We start from the raw sequence: 21194 nt of genomic DNA, 5'->3' as shown, positions 1-21194 counted from the left end.
CTTTTACAACTCTTTGCTTCACCATCTTCTGGACGCTTGAAATCATGTTTTATGCTTCCACAAGAGATGGATGGGGTGGCCCGGGGGGTGAAGCCAAGGTAGATTCCACACATGAAAACTCCAAATGATTGAATCGATCGTTTCTCGTGTGTGTACATGCATTACCCGTGACTCACCTTTGTCACGCCACTTTACCGGTGATGGTCCACACGAGCTGTGATGACTTATTTTGGGTAAGAAATGCTACGTCTCGACGTGTTTCTCATAACATCCTATTTTTAACGCAGTATCTATATGATCAAATGAACCACCGTTTGGAACATCTAGTTTTTTAAACACTATTTAGTGATTACCACTTGTTTGGAATCTCTCTCTCTCTCTCTCTCTCTCTCTCTCTCATACCTTCATAGCTTTCTCAATAGCCTTATATTCTATGAAATAGGTGGCTGAATTCATGGTTGTAACGATTTCTTGCCTTCATTAGCAAAAATTAAAATTAACATTTAATGTCCATTAAATAACCATAGTCTACGTTAACATTCCCGGTTACCCTACGATTCCCTTAATTGGACACAAGACATACACAATGTATTACAAGATTATCTAAAAAAATTGTGATTTATTACGTACAAATGAATCTTAATAAGCAAACAACGTGCTATCGTAATCCCTCGATGCATGAATTCAGGATCCCAACGCGTACCAAATTGTTGACAAACGAAAATATACACCATATGACAAAGAATGAGTAACGATGAACGTGTGCCTATTACAATTTAATGGTTCTGGGAATACCTTTGGCGTCTCCTCAACTCTAAGCTCTAGCAGAACCTAACCGCTGTGCCGCACGATCAATACTAAGTTCTTGTCGATGTAAACCGTGCCACAACTTGTTTGGGTTATCACCCAAAGATCCGAGCTTAGCTGTCTGCTTGTGCAAGGCCTCCAAGTTGACAATGGGGATAGTTGTTGGTCGTCCATGAGCACACTGCATAACCAACTTTTCACAGTTACTAAAGTGGACAGCTGATCAATACTCTCTCTCTCTCTCTCTCTCTCTCTCTCTCATACAAACGAAATCAATTTGCCCAATCAACTCAAAATGTTTCTAAATATTATTCACTCACCTGGAAACAAAGTGAGGTCTGCGTTAGCTCTTCCACAATGAGGGAGCATTCCGAAGGTAACAAAGAGTCCCCAAACATAATTGCACCTTAATACGGAGTACAACAAAAGTAAGGATTTCTTGACATAAGATGAAGATTTTCATCATTATACTAGTGCTACACCAGGTTCTTCTATCCCATGAAAAGAAAAGGACTGGAAACTGGCTAACATGCAGAAACTTGAAAGGAGGTGAAATGAGAGGGACAAGAAGTCTCAGATGTATCTCTAAAGTAAGAGAGACTCATATCACTTACTAAAACGAGTTAGTATGGGAGTATTTTGTTTAGGTAACTATTCATATAATGCATAACAACTTACTCCCACATGATAAAAGCTAGAATCATAGTAATGCTATTCGATAAACCATTGTTCCTGACTTTCATGTTGGTAATGCTATAGAGCATGTACCTCTGCATGCTTTCATATTAAGGACACGGAGGACTGATGGTGGCATTGTTGATGATCCATCCGTATCAGCAAGCTACAGATTGCACAAAAAACTGGAGTTAGAAAGACAACAAATATGGTCTGAAGAAGGAAAAGAACAAAGGATAACCAAAATAAAAGGAAATGTTCCAGTAAGTGGTGGAGTGCCATGCAATACCTGCTGAAGAAATTCCAAAAGATCTACATCAGACAAATTGACACCTAAAATGTTCGGTACCTGCAAGATTTGCATAGAAAGCAATTATCTCAACAATAATAGACATATGACAGGGCAACACTTATTGCACCTCTTAAAAAGTGACCTGCAATAAATTTCCACTATGGCTGCAACCAGAACGAGTTGGCACCTAGTTTGTTGCCTTGATTCAATCAAGTTTATATGGCTCTTGAGCTTAGCTTGAATTTGAATTGAGCTTTGCTTAACCTCCTAAATTTTCATTGATATGCTCTGTTGTTTATGCACCCATAGGAGAATCTAGACTTAATGAGAAAATTCTATAATTAAGAAAAAATTGACACAAATATGGAAAGACAAAATTAAGTAAACTGGCCAGTATGCCAGCATAGGACTGATGAACCAATCTGTCACCAACCACAAGCACAATCTTCCCACCTAATTCAAGCACAAGCTCAAGCTTGGGGCAAGCACGATCTATTTAAACAAAATAAACTTAAATAGTATCAAACATTGACTTGAAAGCTTACAAACCAAGCACAGCTGGGTTTGAGCTCAGGCTCAATTATGACATAAGCGGAGCCACCAGTCAAGCAAAGCTCGAGCAGTTAACAAGGCTCTTTTACAGCCCTTGTATCAACCAATGACTGTCCAACTTTGGCTTTAACAAATAGTAGAGATGGATAAATTTCTTCTAATTACACGTTTTCAACTCATAGAAACAATAAATGTAAGAAAGTAAATAGACAAGAGCAGTGCTTCACCGCAAGAAGAGTGACAACTATTGGACGCCTGTGGAGAAGATTCAAATTCCTGCCAAAACATTTAATTTTATAATCTAGGTGAGGAAGAAAGATTTAAAAAAAGTTATCTCAGAAAGAGGAAGAATGATAGGACATTATGAACGGTATAACAGTGAAATTCCTATCTAGCCTCATTAACACAGCGCGGGGGGGGGGGGGGGGGGGGGGGGGGGACATGAACTTGAAGCTGCTTCAGCCAGGAATGCCTTCGTAGTTCATTTCCAAGCAAGAAAATTCTATTAATTTTGTTTATATTTCATAATGCTAGACACAGGCATGCTAACACCAGTGTTAAGTACCAATATTTACACATCCAGGGTTGTGTTGTTCCATTAAGATTATCAACACATATGAAGATTTGAGAGAGAGAGAGAGAGAGAGGAGAGAGAGAGAGAGAGAGAGAGAGAGAGAGAGAGAGAGAGTACCACTTGAAAGACCTTGAATCTTGACCATGTATGTTGCAGATCCAACCCCAATCTTTTATCTGTTCAGCATAATTTTGCAGCAACTGATAGGCTATTTCTGGCAGGATCTGTCAATGCAATATTGATGTTACACTTAAGAATTTATTCCACAGGCCAACAGAAGAATCTTATATAGAATCAAATTCTGACATACCAACTCTTGCTCAATTTTAAGATAATTAATCGTCTTTGCTTCTCCAGAAAACACCTAAGTGGTCAAGTAGTCATATTAGCCACAGTAGATGTATCAACTACACAAGTTAAAAATAAAAAAAAATACCTTCTTGCGTAGTTCTTCCAGTCGGATCCTTTCATCTGCAGCATGCTGTACAAATGGACTACTGCTGACGTCACAACTCTTAACATAATTTATGCATAGTCAATGTGTGTGTACATGTGGGCATGTGCGTGTGTTGAGATGCAAGTACACTTATGTTTATATAAGTGGGGCAATGAGTAAGTTGGGCAAGATGGGTATGGCATAAACTGGTTTCCAGTAAAATCTCTCTCTCTCTCTCTCTCTCTCTCTCTCTCTCTCTCTCTCTATATATATATATATATATATTTATGTCGGGGAACCTCTCCAAGGCAGAGCCCTTCAAACCCAGTAACAAGGCGTGCAACACGAGGACTTCCTAGGAGGTCACCCATCCTAGTACTACTCTCGCCCATCAAAATCTCTATATTTATGGGGAAAGGTCTTTACAAGGCTATTCCAACTGATAGTCGCATTCAAAATATGAATGTATACTTGGCCTAAAAATGCAACTGTTGCTCAAGGGCAGCCTGTGAATCCTTAGACCATATTTTGTTTAAAGCCAGCGGAAGTAGCCTCTGATGTTTGCAGTTACTTTGCAATTGCATTGAGTCTAAAATATAGGGTGATTAGAAGTTGGCATGAGATGGTCCTGTGGTGGTTCCACAAAGCATCGAGTGTGTCCCAACTCAACAGTTTGATTGGCCTTCTTCCATCTACTATCAGCTGGGTATTATGGATTAGAAGATGTATAGCCCGTATGGAAAATAAATTGGAGAGAGTGGAAGTCGTGTGTCAGAAGATCAGGAGCCTTTTGGCTGAGAGAATGGGGACCACTCACAATCCAAAGTACCGGAGAAAATCTGATGAACAAGTTCTCCAACAGCTTGGAATCTCTATTAGCTCCTACTGTAATACCAAGAGCTACTATTCTAAGGTTGGCCAATCCAAATCCAGGATTTGTGAAATTAAACATCAATGGTAGTTGCTTGGGTAACCCAGGGCAATGTGGTGGGGATGGGGTTGTTTGAAGTGCAGAGGGTGATTTTATTGCAGGCTTTTCTACGTCCCACGGGGAAGGAACCAATAATATGGCTGAAGCTCATGCTCTTCTAGATGGACTAAAGCTATGGAAGGTTCCAAATCAAACAAGTGGAAGTGGAAACTGACTCTGCTAATATCAACGTAGTGGAAGAATAAGGGAGAGGTCCATGGTCAGTTTGGGAATATTGGGAGCTTGTCAAGAATTGGGCTAATGACATAAGATTTATTCTCCTCCAACATATTTTTAGAGAGATCAACCAAGTGGTGGACTTCTTGGCAAAACAAGGGGCCAATGGCTGTGAGGGTGTTTTTTTGAGGAACTCTGATCTACCATGAGTTTTAGTTGGCATGTTGAGAATAGACAAGTTGGGACTACTGGTCCTTTGGCTCAAATGAGGTTTACTATGTGTAGATAGTCCATAAATGTTTATTTATAAAAGAAAAAAGATAGTCCATAGATGTTTCAATGCGGTTTCTTTCTTAACACATTGACCTTGTCAAAGGGGTATGATGTTTCAATACAGTTTTCCTCCGCCATAAGTAAGGTTTTCATCAATAAAATTAATTTTTGCCTCAAATATATATATATATAGTTTGAAGAAAAGAGGCAACTGTCTTACTTATTTGGATTTACTTTCCATTAAACATAAAATCATATAGGGGCAAATGGCTGTGAGGGTGTTTTTTTGAGGAACTCTGATCTACCATGAGTTTTAGTTGGCATGTTGAGAATAGACAAGTTGGGACTACCGGTCCTTCAGCTCAAATGAGGTTTACCATGTGTAGATAGTCCATAGATGTTTATTTATAAATAAAAAAGATAGTCCATGGATGTTTCAATGCGGTTTTCCTCCGCCATAAGTAAAGGTTTTTCATCAATAAAATTAATTTTCTCCTAAAATATATATATATATATATAGTTTGAAGAAAAGAGGCAACTGTCTTACTTATTTGGATTTACTTTCCATCAAACATAAAATCCTATAGGGGCAAATGGTTGTGAGGGTGTTTTTTTGAGGAACTCTGATCTACCACGAGTTTTAGTTGGCATGTTGAGAATAGACAAGTTGGGACTACCGGTCCTTCGGCTCAAATGAGGTTTACTATGTGTAGATAGTCCATAGATGTTTATTTATAAAAAAAAAAAAAAAAAGGTAGTCCATAGATGTTTCAATACGGTTTCTTTCTTAACACATTGACCTTGTCAAAGGGGTATGATGTTTCAATATGGTTTTCCTCCGCCATAAGGGTTTTTCATCAATAAAATTAATTTTCTCCTAATATATATATATATAGTTTGAAGAAAAGAGGCAACTGCCTTACTTATTTGGATTTACTTTCCATCAAACATAAAATCATATAGGAAATTACTATCATCATTACTGCCTTTGTTTGCCTTGAAAGACCACCATGCAATTCAGTACAATTTAAAAATATAAATTGCTACGCCATAAATGAACCTAAGGTGTTCCTAGCTAGTAAGAAAATTATTAGTGAAATATGAAAAGCAGATAATGCGTAAGCAAGGAAAAGAGGATCCGAAAGAATAGTCGTATATAAACCTGGTCAATGACAGCAAGCGTTCCACCAGCCACAACCGGAATGAATTTCTTATCCACCTGCTGAAGAACTTTGGCATTACCTAGGCAGTTCTTGTTGATAGATTCAGGAACTAAAGAATCACCAGCAAGATGCAAGAATCCGGAAGAGATGTCAAGTATATGACTTTCATTGTTGGTATCACACGATTTATTTTTGTTCTGAAAAAAAGGATAGAATCCATCATGCATTCATTGGTTGTGTTTAAATAACAGTGACGAAAATCTCATTTGTATTTAGCAAAATATCCTAATCTGAAAAATTACTTAACTGTTATCTTGGAAGAGAAACTCCGCCATTTAGACCAAGAATTCACGGAATCTTGAGTTTTCTTTGAGAAGAAGACTGAAAGAGGAAATAAAATAGTTCCACACTACATTACCCAATCATGATAACAAAGATATGTAATAGCAACAAGCACAATCCAAATGAAACAAGATTAGCGAAAAGTTTTCAATAACAAATTCTGATAAAAGCATTTATTACCCGTTGGCCAATTAATAAAAGTTCTAGCATTATTGAAGAACATAATTTCCATGTCCACAAAATCTTTTCTGTACATATCAAGAAAATAATTGTACCAGGTACTGTATGAATGTGTGTAACTGTGCATAATACATACATACATACATATGTATATCAACACTAATGTCATGTAGTATCCACACCTACGAAATTAGTCCTTGAATTAACATTATATGCCAACGAAGTCCTCAAACAAGAAACATACTTGATCCTGGATATTGGCAATACCATTACCTGGAGCCATGTCTTGACTGCCAAAATAACAGGACTGTTCAACAGTGTCACCTTCTTCCTTCTCCTTCAAGTTTGCTGAAATGCTTGTCATCTTCTCCACATCCAGTCTGAAAGCAAGACTAAGACAAGTAAGAAATTAAGCAACAGGATTTTGCATTAGCACTGCTATAATAAGGATGCAAAAAATTTTATAGTACCTATTGTCTGACAACAAATGCTCCATAGAACTTGGCTTGAAATATAAATGATGAGCACCAGAAGGTTGTTTGGCATGTTTCGGCATATCATCTTCTGTAAAGATTACAGGTGCATTTTTAGTTAGTTTTGATTTTTTTTGCAATGAAGAGGCAACTCAAATCACAGCAAACCTGGATAAGAAAGAGCATTGTGAAAGATTTTGGCTCCAGGTTTTCCCGCATTCATAATTGAAGGACAATTTAAGGAAAAGAACCTCCTTTTCCCTCTGTAAAATGGTGGAGCTGAAAGGCCTCTTCTTGACCTTTTTTTAGGAACACAATCCTGTTCAGAATCTTGATATCCCATTGTATCTCTTTGGCTTTCATATTTGTCAACACGTGTGTAATCTTTAGCTTCTGATTCCAGATTCAACCAGCCTGTATCATCTGGCAATATATTTGCACATTCAAGAGAAAATTTATACTCTTGATTAACTCTTGGAAAGAATTTGCAGGAATTTCTACTAAAACAAGCATAATCATCAAAATCTACTTTGTTATACAGACAAGTGGAGGTGCAATATTTCTGTCTAGAGCCCTTTGGCGTGATATGGAAACCAGATTTGCAGTCGCTCTTTCCCTGAGACACAAGATGCCCATAACCAGCACTTTCACCTGAGTGAGGACTCTCCTTGAGTGCATTTTCATCCCTTAAATGCTCAAAATCCCAAGGAGCGGCCAGAAATAAGGACTCTGAGGCCAGGGGACACCAGTCAGAATGACTAGAGCCTAATTTCCCCAAGTGTCTGACGACTGAATCATATTCAAGAACATCTTCTTCAATGAAATGCTCTGCATAAGATGGGATTGACTTCGCAAAAGCTCTTGATGGAAAATCAAAATGAGCAGGCACGTCAACCTTTTTAATTTCTCTGGTAAAGGACTGAGAACATGATGCATCTTCTTGCCACTGGGTCCTTGGAAGTAAATCAAAACTCTGTTTAGTGCCTTCAAATTCCAGAACATCAACACTGTCATGAGCAATTCTTTGCTTCCAGTTGGTCCTGAAGCCATCCCTTTGAAATTCATATCCGTCATCATTTGCAAACAAAGCCCTCTCAAGGGGCAGCCTTTGTTGTGAGGAGCAAACCTGCAGGAAAGGTTTCTCGATGTCCCTGCCAACCAAGTCACAAGATAATGCAGTCCCTGCCAATTCACTGCTTGCAACTGGATCAACTTTAAGGAACTCAACTCCCCATGCTGAGCTTAAACTGTTCTCCACATCATCATTGGATCTATTCTTCAAGCAATTATCCTCTATGGATAGAAAATTGTTATCAGATGTCAACAGATGGTTCTCATACTTACATGTTGCTGAGGGTATGCATTTGGTTTCAAGACCATCCCATGATTGGAAAGCATAATCATTTTGACAAACAAATCCCATCTCATTTTGCTGCTCTTTAAACGCAGCAGAATTTTTGTGCAGGTTTGTGCAAGGAATTCCATCATGTTCTATGTCAGACAAATGGTCGAACTCTTTGAGCATCTCTGAAGGGGAAGAGAAAATGTCAAGAGAAGCTTTATGATTTTTTACCCGGCCCTTCTTTTTTGCAATTTCAGAGGTTTCTGACAAGTCTATACGAAGAGTTAGATTGTCATTCCAAAATCTTTGAATGGCCTTCTCAGTGAAGGTAAGTATAGGAGCCCAATTCTGCAAAAGCAAACAAGAAGAATTGAGAGAATTCAGTGGGGGCCAACAAAAGTAACGGAATTCTTAACTATTCACATGTTCTAGGAGCTTTTACTAAAAAGTAGAGGCTAAGAATTTCCCTGTGCACATTGGCAAAGCAAACTCACAATCTTGCCATTTCCGTCTTGTGGGAATATATACCACAGAACTTAAAAAACCAATTGCTAAACATTCATTTTGCATGTGTGCATGTGTGCATGAGAGAGAGAGAGAGAGAGAGAGAGAGAGTAGAGAGAGAGAGAGAGAGAGAGAGAGGTCTTATTTGGACATTACAATAAGCTTGGATCAATAACAAAGAAATCCTCTAGAACTCAACACACTTTATAAACATTAAGCCACTTGACCATGTCGAAGTCAAACTAAATAGATCCAGAAGAACTCATACAATCAATTAGCAATTAATGTAAATCAGAATTTAAAATCAGGCAAGAAAGAGGATTACCTTGAACTCAACTTTTGCCTTTGATGGTTCAAAGGTCAAATCATACAAAGAACGAGGGCAGCTTAGATTCAAAATGTAAGCTGGATAAGGTTGAGACCTACTTCTTTTCTGCTTTTGGGAATTGATTTTCCATGGATCCAAACAGTCAAACTGAATGGCCAATTGATTAAGCAGTTTATGAATTGGACCTTTGCAAATGAACCGTGAGTTAATATCTGCTAATGTGAAGGTCACAACAACATTCTTATGAAAATCTCTAGAGACTAGTACACTGCTGACACGTATACATAGTCGTGGATACAGACATATTGAAAGGCCTGAAAAAAGAAGAGAGTGTATAATAAGAAACAGGGACAATAAATAAAAGATATAACATGCAATTAATCAGTTCTATAATCAAATATCAATCTTCTACCTTAATTTCAGAACCATCACAGGGGCCAGATACATAGCCAGATAGCTTTAATATATCATCGCTAACGTTCAATTCATGAAGAGAGTCAGGAACTTCAACCCCAAACTCACTTTTCAATAGTGACAAAGGAGAAGAAGGATGAGTGCAAAGAAGCTCGTCCCCACTAAATATAGGGAATAAAAATATAAGAAAACAAGCATGATAACCGAATTGGCTCCAACTTGAAAATGTGACAGATAGAAACCTTTCATTATCAATGACTTTGAAGGAAATCTGTGAGTGGACAAGGGCAATCATAAGGACGCATTTCTTGACTGAGTGCAACACCCTCTTGGGGCTACCGATTCAGCAATGCAAATTGAAAAGCTAACAGAGTTAGTTCAAATAGAATTACAAAATTGTTATTTTATCTGAGACAGCTGAAAACCATATTTTCTAAAAAGAAAAACAAGAGAACCTGGATTGCATATATTTCCTCCGAACTGGTTGGTTGTAAAATAAATCGCGGACATTAACTGCAACATGTCAAGCAATTAGTTGAAATTTTATTGTGTGTGGTAATTCTAACATATAGAATACAAAAATCATCTCCATATATAGTAAGTTTAAGTTACATGGTCATGTGGAAATGAATGGAATTATTATGAAGAATAAAACAATAAATAAAGGTAGTTCAAATGATATAAAGCATGAATGTATCTGCCGACAAAGTAGGTATCAAAGTTTGCTGATGATATCAATAACAAAAAAAAAAAAAAAAAAGTATATTACCTGTGGTGCCTGCCTCCTTCCTATCACTGTCAATTCCAAGATATATGCACTTGCATCCCTGAATGGGTGCCAAAGTTAATCAGAGCCAGGCTTGCATGAATAGCAGAAAAAATTTAGCTTCTGGAATAGAAAAATTGAAATAGTAATTAACAACTCATGCCTTTATGACTTTACGATATCCATTCGGCCTCCCAAAAGCTTTTGTTACAATTTCCAACACTGAAACATCAGAAATGGAAGCCAATGCTTCTCCCCGAAAGCCAAAGCTCCCACTTGCATCATCCATATCAGCCAACTGGTGAAACTTTGATGTCGCTGCTCAGACAAATTGTACAAACACCCAAACATTAAGTTTTTATAAGCTCATATCCAAACATTATTACAAACGCTAGCTACTAGCAACTCCAAATTCATATAATATACATCCTGATTTCTCATGCATGATGCATCTAAATCTATTCCACAAGATCAACCTTAGATGTTCACCTAATTGACCAAATTTTGTTTATGTTCCAGCTAGATCCCCATTATAAAAAAATGTCAATGTATTAGTTATACGTGTTAACAGTCTTCAACCTCCCCATATTTGTCTGATGGATTGAGCCTCCTAGTCAGCACACTCACTTTTATTTCTTTTTAATTTATGTTTGCAATCGAGGAAATCGACATCTATTTTACAGAAAATCTTTGTAATTCTGATAAGAAGAAAACTGCAGGTCCGATGATCGAAAGAAACTGCTGCAAACAGTTATTGCCAGATAAATAGTTAACTATCATTACCTTCGAAAGCTAAGTATGCAACCCTTGGTATCAGTTGAGAAAAAAAAGTTTCCTTCCAAACCAAGCTCATTACCTTACGTTCTCATAAAATGGTAAGAGAAAATCTCGGGAGTCCAAGCACATCTTTAAAACACGGCACTTAATTTTCTGATACTTATGTACCACCAATATTTAAACCTCCTCAAATATTAACAGGACTGGGGACCACAAATAAAGATGAAAACGAAAACAAACACTAAGTAGGGTATCATAGAAAGATATACAAATGGCTGGTTAACTCCAAAATGACTATCACATAAGCACTTGAAAACCTCGACAACCATCCACTATAAAGAATCCTGTAAGAATAAAGAAGATATAATAACAGATAACTTGGTTACCGTATCTTTCTCCCAACAACACCAATCCGTCCCTAGGAATGCCAGATCCTGCAAGTACATTAAACGGGAAGAAATAATATCGAAAGTAAACATGCTATGAAAATTCAACCCACAGAAAGACTTGGGTACTAACCATCATCTACTACTTTTACTGAGCAGGTGCCAATCCCTACATAAACTGATACCTGAAACAACAAATAATCACCGGATGTCAGAATTTTGATGTTGCTCTACAATAAAACAATTTATATGGCACTAGAAATTAGATTACATCCAATCTTCTAAAGCATAGAATAATTCATACGTCATAAACATATTACCTTCGTCGCGCCGGCATCCAGACTGTTAAAAACCAGCTCTTCCACAATCCTTGGCAGGTCAAAGAGGATAACGCCAGAGCGCACCGAGCTACGAACTGCCCCGGGCAAGGGATTGATGCTTCTCATTGGAAATTAAACTGAAAATCACGAAACAATTTCGACCATTATAAATTCGCAATTAAACCAGACAACATTATGGTCTATTTCTTCACAGAATCTGCCACGGGCAAGGGCAAGAAGGTTCTACACGATTCAAAGTACACGAGAAACAATCACAAGAGGAAGAAGGCTTCGTATTGGGCCATATTTGTATGGGCTTTGGATTTTAGATGAGGATATGGAGAAATAAGGATGTACGAGTCCAGAGTTTAGTAGTTAACACAGTTAAGCCCACGGGCCTATTAAGTACAATATCATATGAATGTATAAAAAGACTTCGGCGTGTATATTTTATATTTGAAGAATACCAATACAAATTGAATAATTTCTCTCTTTCTAATTCTCTCTCTTCTTCTTGGGTTCTTCTTGAGCGAGTGATAGTTAGTATTAAAGACTGTTGATTAGTCTTTCTCAACATGGCATATTGAACACGCTTAAACCAATTGCAAGATTCATTCTCTACCTTAAAGAAACCTGATGAGTTTCACTAGAAAGTTTTGGAGATGGAAGTGGGTCCTTGAAGCGATCATTCGACACCCAACAAAGAACTTTGGAGTCCTTGGTAATGTAGTTAAAGGGTCTTCCTACAAAAATACAAAGAGTTAATCAGAAAAGAAATAGCTAAGCATCATCTGCAGGAAATCATAGTGGAGAACATGCATTAGAAGTTGCTCATGGGGTTCCTACCAGATTTGTGAAGCTCGACTTTCTTACCTTTAATGGGGAAGATCCTGCAGGCTAGCTATACCAAGTCAATCACTTCTTTGCTTACCATAATATATTGCCTTAACAAGAAATTATCTTTAGCATCTTTCCATATGGAGGGCATGGCTTTTATTTGGTATCAAATTTGATGGAGTCGGTTTTATTAGTGAGATTTGGGGCTAGTTTCTATGATGATTTTATGGAGGTGTTGACAAGATTGAGGCAAATTGATTCAATGAAGGAGTATAATATAAAGAGAAGTTTGATGCTTTGTCTAACATATTGAGAGTTCTATCAGAAAGTTGCAAACTAAGTTGTTTCTTGAGTGGTCTTAAGAATGAGATAAGGCTACCAGCTAGGATGTTCAGTCCTACATCACTCTTGGCTACCTATGGTCTTGCTAAGATACAAGAGGAGCACGTGCAAGTCAGTAAGATGGTTCTATGAAACAATGGAGGCTATGGCTTAAGTGGTGTGGCTAAAGTACCCTAGAATTCTAGTGTTGACAGTAGCAAGAATTTTGGAGTTGACAGTAGCAGAAATTCTGCATTGCCTAGTTTAACAATTCAGAAGATTTCTCAGTCTCAGATGAAAGATAGAAGGGAAAAAAGGTCTTTGCTACTATTGTGAGTCGAAATGGGTTCCTAGCCATAAGTGTGAATGTGACGCCCCCAAATTCCGTTTGGGATTGGACGAACATTTGAAGCGTCGAGACATGCAACACAAGGTTACCTGCCCCCGTTCATGACATATAAGATGCAATGTTCCTAACATGCATCTAACATTATGCAATATTCGCAGCGGATAATTTTTTTCTTTAGCAATACTATGCACCAAATTGAAAATATCCCAAATGCTTAAAACATACTTCATACATAAAGACCCATTGAGTAGATCACAACACTAGTCCAAAATGGTTATGATCCAAAAAATACTAAAAAATGCAACTCCATTGTACAAGTAGTAATTTACGTTAACTACTATATTAACATTGACGTCGCACCGTCGCTTAGTCAACTGTGTCTAGTTGATCAGCTCCTGATTCTCCTTCAGGTCCTGTAACAAGATCTACCATTCGGGGGGAATGGTAGTTGGGACTACCAAAGTGAGATTTGATTACAAATCTCAGTAAGTTAACAAAAAAACTTTCACACAAGCTAATGATGCATGCATGACAGTAAAAGCATAAATGCATAATCAAATTCATAAGTAATTAAAGCATAACTTGGCGTACAACATAGCATAATTGACATAACTTAAATTGAAACATGAACTGAACTTGACTTGACATGAACTTGATCTGAAACTTGACTTAACATGAAAAATACATACTCCACAGTTGTTGTGGCCCCATGTATTCTACGTGTAAATACATACTCTACAGTTGTTGTGGCCCCATGTATTCTACACAAACTTGACTTAACATGAAAAATACATACTCCACAGTTGTTGTGGCCCCATGTATTCTACACAAACTTGACTTAACATGAAAAATACATACTCCACAGTTGTTGTGGCCCCATGTATTCTATGTGTAAATACATACTCCACAGTTGTTGTGGCCCTATGTATTCTATGGAAACTTATTCTTTAACTGCTTAAATACATACTCCACAGTTGTTGTGGCCCTATGTATTCTACGTGTAAATACATATTCCACAGTTGTTGTGGCCCCATGTATTCTACACAAACTTGACTTAACATGAAAAATACATACTCCACAGTTGTTGTGGCCCCATGTATTCTACACAAACTTGACTTAACATGAAAAATACATACTCCACAGTTGTTGTGGCCCCATGTATTCTACGTGTAAATACATACTCCACAGTTGTTGTGGCCCTATGTATTCTACGGAAACTTATTCTTTAACTGCTTAAATACATACTCTACAGTTGTTGTGGCCCCATGTATTCTACGTGTCACAATTGTTGTGTCTCACATAGTGTATGCGTCACAATTGCTGTGACCCCATACATAAGTAATCAAGATGAAACGTGACTGGAATACGAAAGGACTGAAGCCCTGACGTAACATAACGTGATTTGAACATAACTTGAAATACATGTCCAACTTGAAATAGAAACATTTCGTAATATGGCATAACATATAATAGACAACATATTTAACATGACATACTTGTAATGTACAGTAATACATGACAGAATATATTATGTAACAGATAAAAATTGATGACAGAATAAATTCTGTATAATAGATAATTACGTGATAACTTGGCATGGCATGACATATATGATAACATACATACATACACTGTAGTTCCTTTACTTAGCACACATACACAGTAGACTGCTAGTAAGTTAAAAGCTAACTTACCTCGATCTCCGCGTTTCTTATAAAACTTCAAGTGCGATCACGAGGAACTGTAATTAGTGATTCTAAAAGTTAGAACTAAATCACTAATAATTTGAAATATGGAAAATACTAACTTAAAGAGTAAAATTTTCATTTTACTCTCTACATGTGGGAAAATGACCGTTTTACCCATAACTTAAGGATTTTGCATACTAATTCCAAAAGTTTCCAAAATTTACATTCATCATGTAAATTTTATCTTAAACTTAAATATCAACTCAGAAAAATTTAAAACAAAACACAACTATGAAGAACACATTATGGCCGAAACATCCATAGGCCATTTCCCTTGATTTTTGTTGCAATTCCTTCAAATTTCAAAACTCATGCTTAAACCAAAATTTTGCAACAAACATCTTCCAATCCTAAGTTCAAAATCATACTTAAAACATCCATTTAGAAAAAACTAATAATTAACACCAAACTTTTTTGTAAAAAGATCCAAGCACTTGAATCACAAGTTTTGACCTTAAATCAAAACATCTCCAAGAATTTCAAAAATCAAATCTTACTTCTAACATATTCATAATATCATCCTAACATCAACCATGCTTTAAATCATCAAACTAAAGTCACCAAAATCATAAAATAACATTTGGAGTTTTTGGTTTTACACTTAGTCCAAAAACAGAAACTTTTTCCTCAACTAGTTTTGATAAATCTCTTGATCTATGACTTATAAATATATGATCTTCAAACCAAACCATCACATGATTTAAAAAGATATCCTAAAACATATATAAGTTTCTAATTCAAGATCACATGGTTAGAAATTAACCAAAACATAAATTTAGCCAAGAATATCCACACTTTGGCTTATTTGAATATCTCTTTGCATAAAATTTCATATCTTTAAAACTAACATCAAATATCTTCAAAATAATAATATAACATGTATATAAGATACTTAGGATCCTCCAATAAAATTATTAAAGTCATTAGAATAGGTTTAGACCACCAAAGAGTTAAACTTTCTCAAAACAGAAACTGTTTTTCCTCTTCCAGTTTCTAAGTTTCTAAATCTAAGAAAATATTTCATCAAAACCTTTAATCATGCAAAAATCCTCAACCAATAGTCATATATACATGTTAACAATACTCCATAAAAATTTCGGACCAATATCTATCCATTAGCTTGGTTAAAAACTCCAAACTATAACATATTCTCCAGTTTATCTCCCAGAATGACCTTTCTATAGTTTATACAATATGTTACTGACCAAATGATCTTCAAATGGGGCAAATAAGATATCCATGTAAACTAGACTAAAAAAGGAACAACTTATATGAAGGAGACTTTATGATAAAACACTTACAACAGCTTCGAAATGGGCGTGCAAAAGACCTCCTAAAAGCTGTCCGAGAGAGAGTGTTTGATAATCTTTTATTGGAAGGTGTAATTGAAGATAATTTCGTGGGGAGAGGTGGCTGGAGATAATTATGGATGAGATATGGAAGAGATGAGGCTGGAGTTGAGAGTTGAGTGTAGTTTTCTCCTACCCAAAATATCTATAAAAGATTATCTCATAATATTCTATCCAATAATATCTACAAAAAATCAACTTAAGATATTTTTATCTAATAATATCTATAAAAATCAACTCAAAATATTTTTACCCAATAATATTCATGAAAATTACCTCAAGATATTTCTTTTTATCCAATAATATCTACAGTTTTAAACAGACGTTTTGACCGAAAATATGAAAAAATGTTATTGTGCCATAAGACTTTAAATAACCCTCCGAGTCTAATGGCACAAACCATAATACATTTTGACACTTCTAACTATCTCCAATAATCAAAAACACACTTCTGATACCATAGTAAATAATAACACTAACTATATAGTTAGACAAAAACCTATATGATTAATGGATTCGTAAAAACTTATGGGGTTTTCACGAGGTTCTTAAAGTTAATAGAAATTTCACAATTAAATTTCTAACGGGCTGTTACAGTGAAATCCTAAGTTGTTCTTTATTGAAGAAATTGTTGATGATTTTCCTAAAGTATTCAACATTGAAGGAAAGGAAATGAGAAATTCTTTGTGCCTTATGGAAGATGTGGGGAAACCTGAGATATCATTAAATGCTATTACAGGTGCAGTGGGCCCTAAGACAATGAGAGTTAAAGGTAGAATTGGCATGCATTGGGTGGTAATCTTGATTGATACTAGCATCATCCACAATTTTATAGATCCATCAGTGGTTGACAAAGCACAGTTGAGACTGAATGTAAATGATAAAGTGAGGATGAAATTTGCTAATGGAGAGCAGATTAAAAGTGAAGGAAGTTGCACTGCAGTGTCTATGTTAATACAAGGAACAATGTTCACTATGGATGCATTTGTCTTAGTACTGGCAAACTGTGATGTTGTTTTGAGTATACAATGGTTGCAAACATTAGGCAACAAATTGTGAAATTTTAAGGAACTTACAATGCAATTTCTGCATTTGGGCAATGAGATTGTTTTGAAGGGACTGAAGCAATCCAAATTGGTGGAAGAGTCTTCCAGTTTTAAGCTAGGGGATTTGACAAAAAAAAAATGTGTGGTTTTGCATCTGATGGAAGGATTTTTGCAGAACCTAAAGTATTACCTTCAAATAGATCTCATGATCATTCTATTCATCTAAAACCTGAGTCTAAGGTTGTATTAGTTAGGCCTTATCGTTTTCCTTACTTTCAGAAAGAGGAGATCGAAAAGATTGTTAAAGAGTTGTTGCAAGATGGGGCTAATATGTCCAAGTTAAAGTCTTTATTTTTCTCCAGTTTACTTGTGAGGAAAGCGGATGGGAGCCAGAGAATGTGCCTTGACTACTGCACCTTGAATAACGAGAAAATAAAAGTTAAGTTTCCTATCTCAGTTGTGGAGGAATTACTTGATGGATTGTGTGGTTCGAGAATTTATTCTAACCTAGATTTGCGATCTGGTTACCACCAGATTTGCATAGAGGATGAAGATATTCCTAAAACAACTTTTAGGACCCCCCATGAGAGTCATTACGAATTTTTAATCATGTCTTTTGGCTTGACTAATGCACCTCTTACATTTCAGTCATTGATGAATTATGTTTTTAAGCCCTATTTGAGGAAATTTATTCTAGTGTTCTTCGATGAATTTCTAATGTATAGTAGAATGGAGGTTGAGCATGTGCAGCATCTGCACATTACACTAGATATTTTGAGAAAAAACCAATTGTTTGCCAAGCTAAGTAAATATAGATTTGGTTGTGCTGAACTGGATTATTTGGGACACTTGGTGTCTATGCATGGGTGATGACAGATCCAACTAAGCTACAAGCTATGAATGATTGGCCAGTTCCTACTTTTATTAAGTCCTTGAGGGATTTTCTTGGAGTGATTGGTTATTACAAGAAGTTTATTAAGGGGTGTGGGGATACTGCTGCTCCTCTTACTGCCCCACTTAAGAAGAATAGTTTTGAATGGTTAACTGAAACACAAGAGGCTTTTGAGAAGTTGAAGGTGGCAGTGACTCAACCACCAGTTTTAGCTCTTCCTGATTTTTCTAAAATCTTTGTTATTGAATGTGATGCTTTTAAGTATAGGGATTATGGCTGTTTTGATGCATGAGCTGATACTTGTGGCATTTTTTAGCCAAGCTTTGAAGGGTAGAGCCCTAGCTTTATCTATGTATGAGAATGAATTGCTAGCCCTAGTGTCAACAGTTCAAAGGTGGAGACCCTATTTACTGAGATAGTCTTTTGTTATTAAGACTGCTCATCAAAGCCTAAAATACCTTTTAGAGGAAAGGATGGGCACCCCTATGCAACAGAGGTAGATTACTAAACTTATAAGCTATGATTTTATTGTTGAATATAAGAAATGGGTGGATAATCGAGTGGCAGATGCACTCTTGAGGTAGTGTGAGGAATCAAGTTCATTGTTCCTTATTTCATTCCCTACTGTAAGTTGGTTGACAGAACTCAAGCGGAGTTATTATGGTGACACTGAACTATAGGAATTACTTAAAAAGGTGACTCAAGGGTAGGAGGTTCATTTTTCTAAATTTAATGTGAAAGGGGACCTATTTTTCTATAATGGTTGCCTAATAATCCTATATTTATTCAGAAAATTTTGCAATTACTCCATAGCAGTGCAAAAGGAGGACATTCAGGTGTTGATGAAATTTTGTATAGGGTGAGGCAAACTTTCTTTTGGCCAAGGCTCAAAAAGGTTGTTAAAGACTTTGTGAGGGGCTGTGATAATTTTCAGAGTATCAAAATGAAGCAAGTTGTACCTAATGGGTTGTTATAGCCTTTGCTCATTCCTGATTCACCCTGGACAGATATCTCAATGGATTTCATTGAGGGTCTGCCAGTTTCTAAATGGCACCAAGTTCTGTGGGTTTTGTGGGTAGTAGTTGACAAATTAGTTAAATACAGTCATTTTGTTTCTCTATCCCATCCTTACACAGCTAAAACAATTGCACAGTTATTTCAATAGCATATTTTCAGGTTACATGACTTTCCCAGGTCTCTCGTTTTGGATAGAGATCCTGTGCTTACTAGCATATTTTGGAGAGAGCTTTTTAAGCTTCATAATGTTCAATTATTTCACAATATTGCTTATCATCCACAAACGAATGAGTAGTCTAAGGTCGTAAATAAAGTCTTAGAAAACTATTTGACGTGTTTCGTTAGGGACTATCCGAAAGACTAGGTAGAATGGGTATTACTAGCAGAGTGTTGGTATAATACCTCAGTGCACACATATATGAGGACGTCTCCATTTCAGGCTTTGTATGGGTTTCTACCATCAAGACTTTTGTCATAAATGCCAGATACAACTCGTGTTGCTGAAGTGGATCAATAGTTATTAAGATTTTGTACCAACGTCGACGTTTGAGCAACTCATCAGCATTGGTATTGTATTCGCGGGTTTTGAAATGGACGATTAGGGAAGCTATAAGATGGTCGAGAAGATTGATGGGCTCTGATAAGATAACAGGGGAAGATCTTACTTGGGACACGTGTAACATTTGGCATTGCCATTAATAACTTTACTCTCAATGGTAATTACGGGCAAGGAAAATGCTAGATGTATTTAATGAAAAAGTTATATATTTCTTCATATGTCAATTATTGATATGTTGAAAATTATAAAATTTATAATTTATAATTTGAATTTCAAAAGAAAACTAACAAAATGAGTCTTGTATGTAAAATTATAAGTAAAAATAGAAGTATATGTAGCACTATTTTTTAAGAAAATTAAAACACCAAATTATTTTTTAGTATAGTCTAGGTGGAAAGCTTTGCATTGTGCTGAATGTGTTAAAATTAAAATTTCTAAATAGATTTTCTCAAAAAATAATACGATTTAGCCATCTAAAACTTATCGTTCAAATGATCATTTTAACGTGGCACCATCATGTGTTGTCATATGGTTTACTAAAAAAATTTAAAAACACACACAAAAGGGGTAGAGGGAATCTAGAGTTTCAATATTCCTCTTTTTAAATTTTTAGAAACCATTTTAGTTTAAATATAATTTGTGTGTTTTTTTAATAGATACGTGGCACTACATGTTGATTTTACATCAAAAAGATCATCTGAACTGTAAGTTTCAGATGGCTTAATAGCAATACTCACTGGCACAATCCAAAAGTAAATGGCTCGCTGATGGTTGGAGGTGGTGCAACTAGTGGTTGGTCTTCAAGGTTTGGTTGCATTTGTGGGTCTCTGGGCAGCTTATGACAACATAAGGGTTGAGTTATAATGGTGCGACCATGGTGAAGTTGTTAGTTTGCTGGATGGTGCACGTGGTGGTTGGACAAGTAGCTTGGAAGAGACTTCTGTGACTTTGTGCTGCTGTGGTCATGTGCTACCGCTTGAGGAGGAGGCCGACTAGGTGTGAGATGGAGGTGTTGTCATTTGCTGGTTTTGGGCAATGGCGGTGTCATGGCATGGTGTGAGGGTTGTGGTTAAGAGTGGTTGGGAGGTGGAGTTCAATGCAACAACAACAATAGTCGTTTGGTGGTGCATATAGTTGGTGAGATGGAGCCGCTATTGTGTGTGTGTGTGTATGGGTTGGGCCGGCTGGATAGGGTAAGTGCTAGGTGGGCTTGGGCACAGCAAGGGCCCCACCCCTAGCTCCCGGCTACAGACGGGGTAGCCATCCTGGCCAAACGGATGCCAGACGGGGTGGGATAGGATAGGGTGGCGGTGGGCAGGAACTTT

The 21194-nt window shown here is 36.7% G+C and overlaps 2 protein-coding genes across 10 annotated transcripts; one reads left to right on the top strand and one right to left on the bottom strand.

The window, feature by feature from the left end:
- Window positions 1-580: 580 nt before the first annotated feature.
- On the bottom strand, window positions 581-12021 carry LOC122315908 (DNA mismatch repair protein MLH3). 9 transcript variants are annotated; one of them, XM_043132228.1, is made up of 24 exons: window positions 11752-12020; window positions 11565-11616; window positions 11432-11479; window positions 10432-10586; window positions 10272-10329; window positions 9958-10015; window positions 9745-9837; window positions 9501-9663; window positions 9387-9402; window positions 9086-9300; window positions 7458-8604; window positions 7083-7337; window positions 6912-7005; window positions 6715-6833; window positions 6227-6300; window positions 5919-6116; window positions 3337-3381; window positions 3211-3264; window positions 3018-3124; window positions 2554-2602; window positions 1772-1831; window positions 1576-1648; window positions 1128-1213; window positions 581-988 (listed from the first exon to the last, which is right to left on the bottom strand). In XM_043132228.1, the coding sequence occupies exons 1-24, from the start codon at window positions 11875-11877 to the stop codon at window positions 815-817; spliced, it is 3519 nt and encodes a 1172-aa protein (XP_042988162.1). In that variant the 5' UTR covers window positions 11878-12020; the 3' UTR covers window positions 581-814. The 9 variants fall into 9 exon arrangements, 4 of the variants coding, with proteins under 4 accessions (XP_042988162.1, XP_042988160.1, XP_042988161.1 ...); XM_043132226.1 differs by having other exon boundaries at window positions 7083-8604; window positions 11752-12019; XM_043132227.1 differs by having other exon boundaries at window positions 6715-6821; window positions 7083-8604; window positions 11752-12019.
- A 5027-nt stretch (window positions 12022-17048) lies between these two features.
- On the top strand, window positions 17049-18585 carry LOC122315366 (uncharacterized mitochondrial protein AtMg00860-like). Its single transcript, XM_043131234.1, has 2 exons — window positions 17049-17376; window positions 18278-18585. The coding sequence occupies exons 1-2, from the start codon at window positions 17049-17051 to the stop codon at window positions 18583-18585; spliced, it is 636 nt and encodes a 211-aa protein (XP_042987168.1).
- Window positions 18586-21194: the final 2609 nt, after the last annotated feature.

This window comes from Carya illinoinensis, chromosome 7 (genome assembly GCF_018687715.1).
Source record: "Carya illinoinensis cultivar Pawnee chromosome 7, C.illinoinensisPawnee_v1, whole genome shotgun sequence".
In the NCBI taxonomy this organism is placed as follows: domain Eukaryota; kingdom Viridiplantae; phylum Streptophyta; class Magnoliopsida; order Fagales; family Juglandaceae; genus Carya; species Carya illinoinensis.
This window is presented reverse-complemented; position numbering and strand designations above follow the sequence as displayed.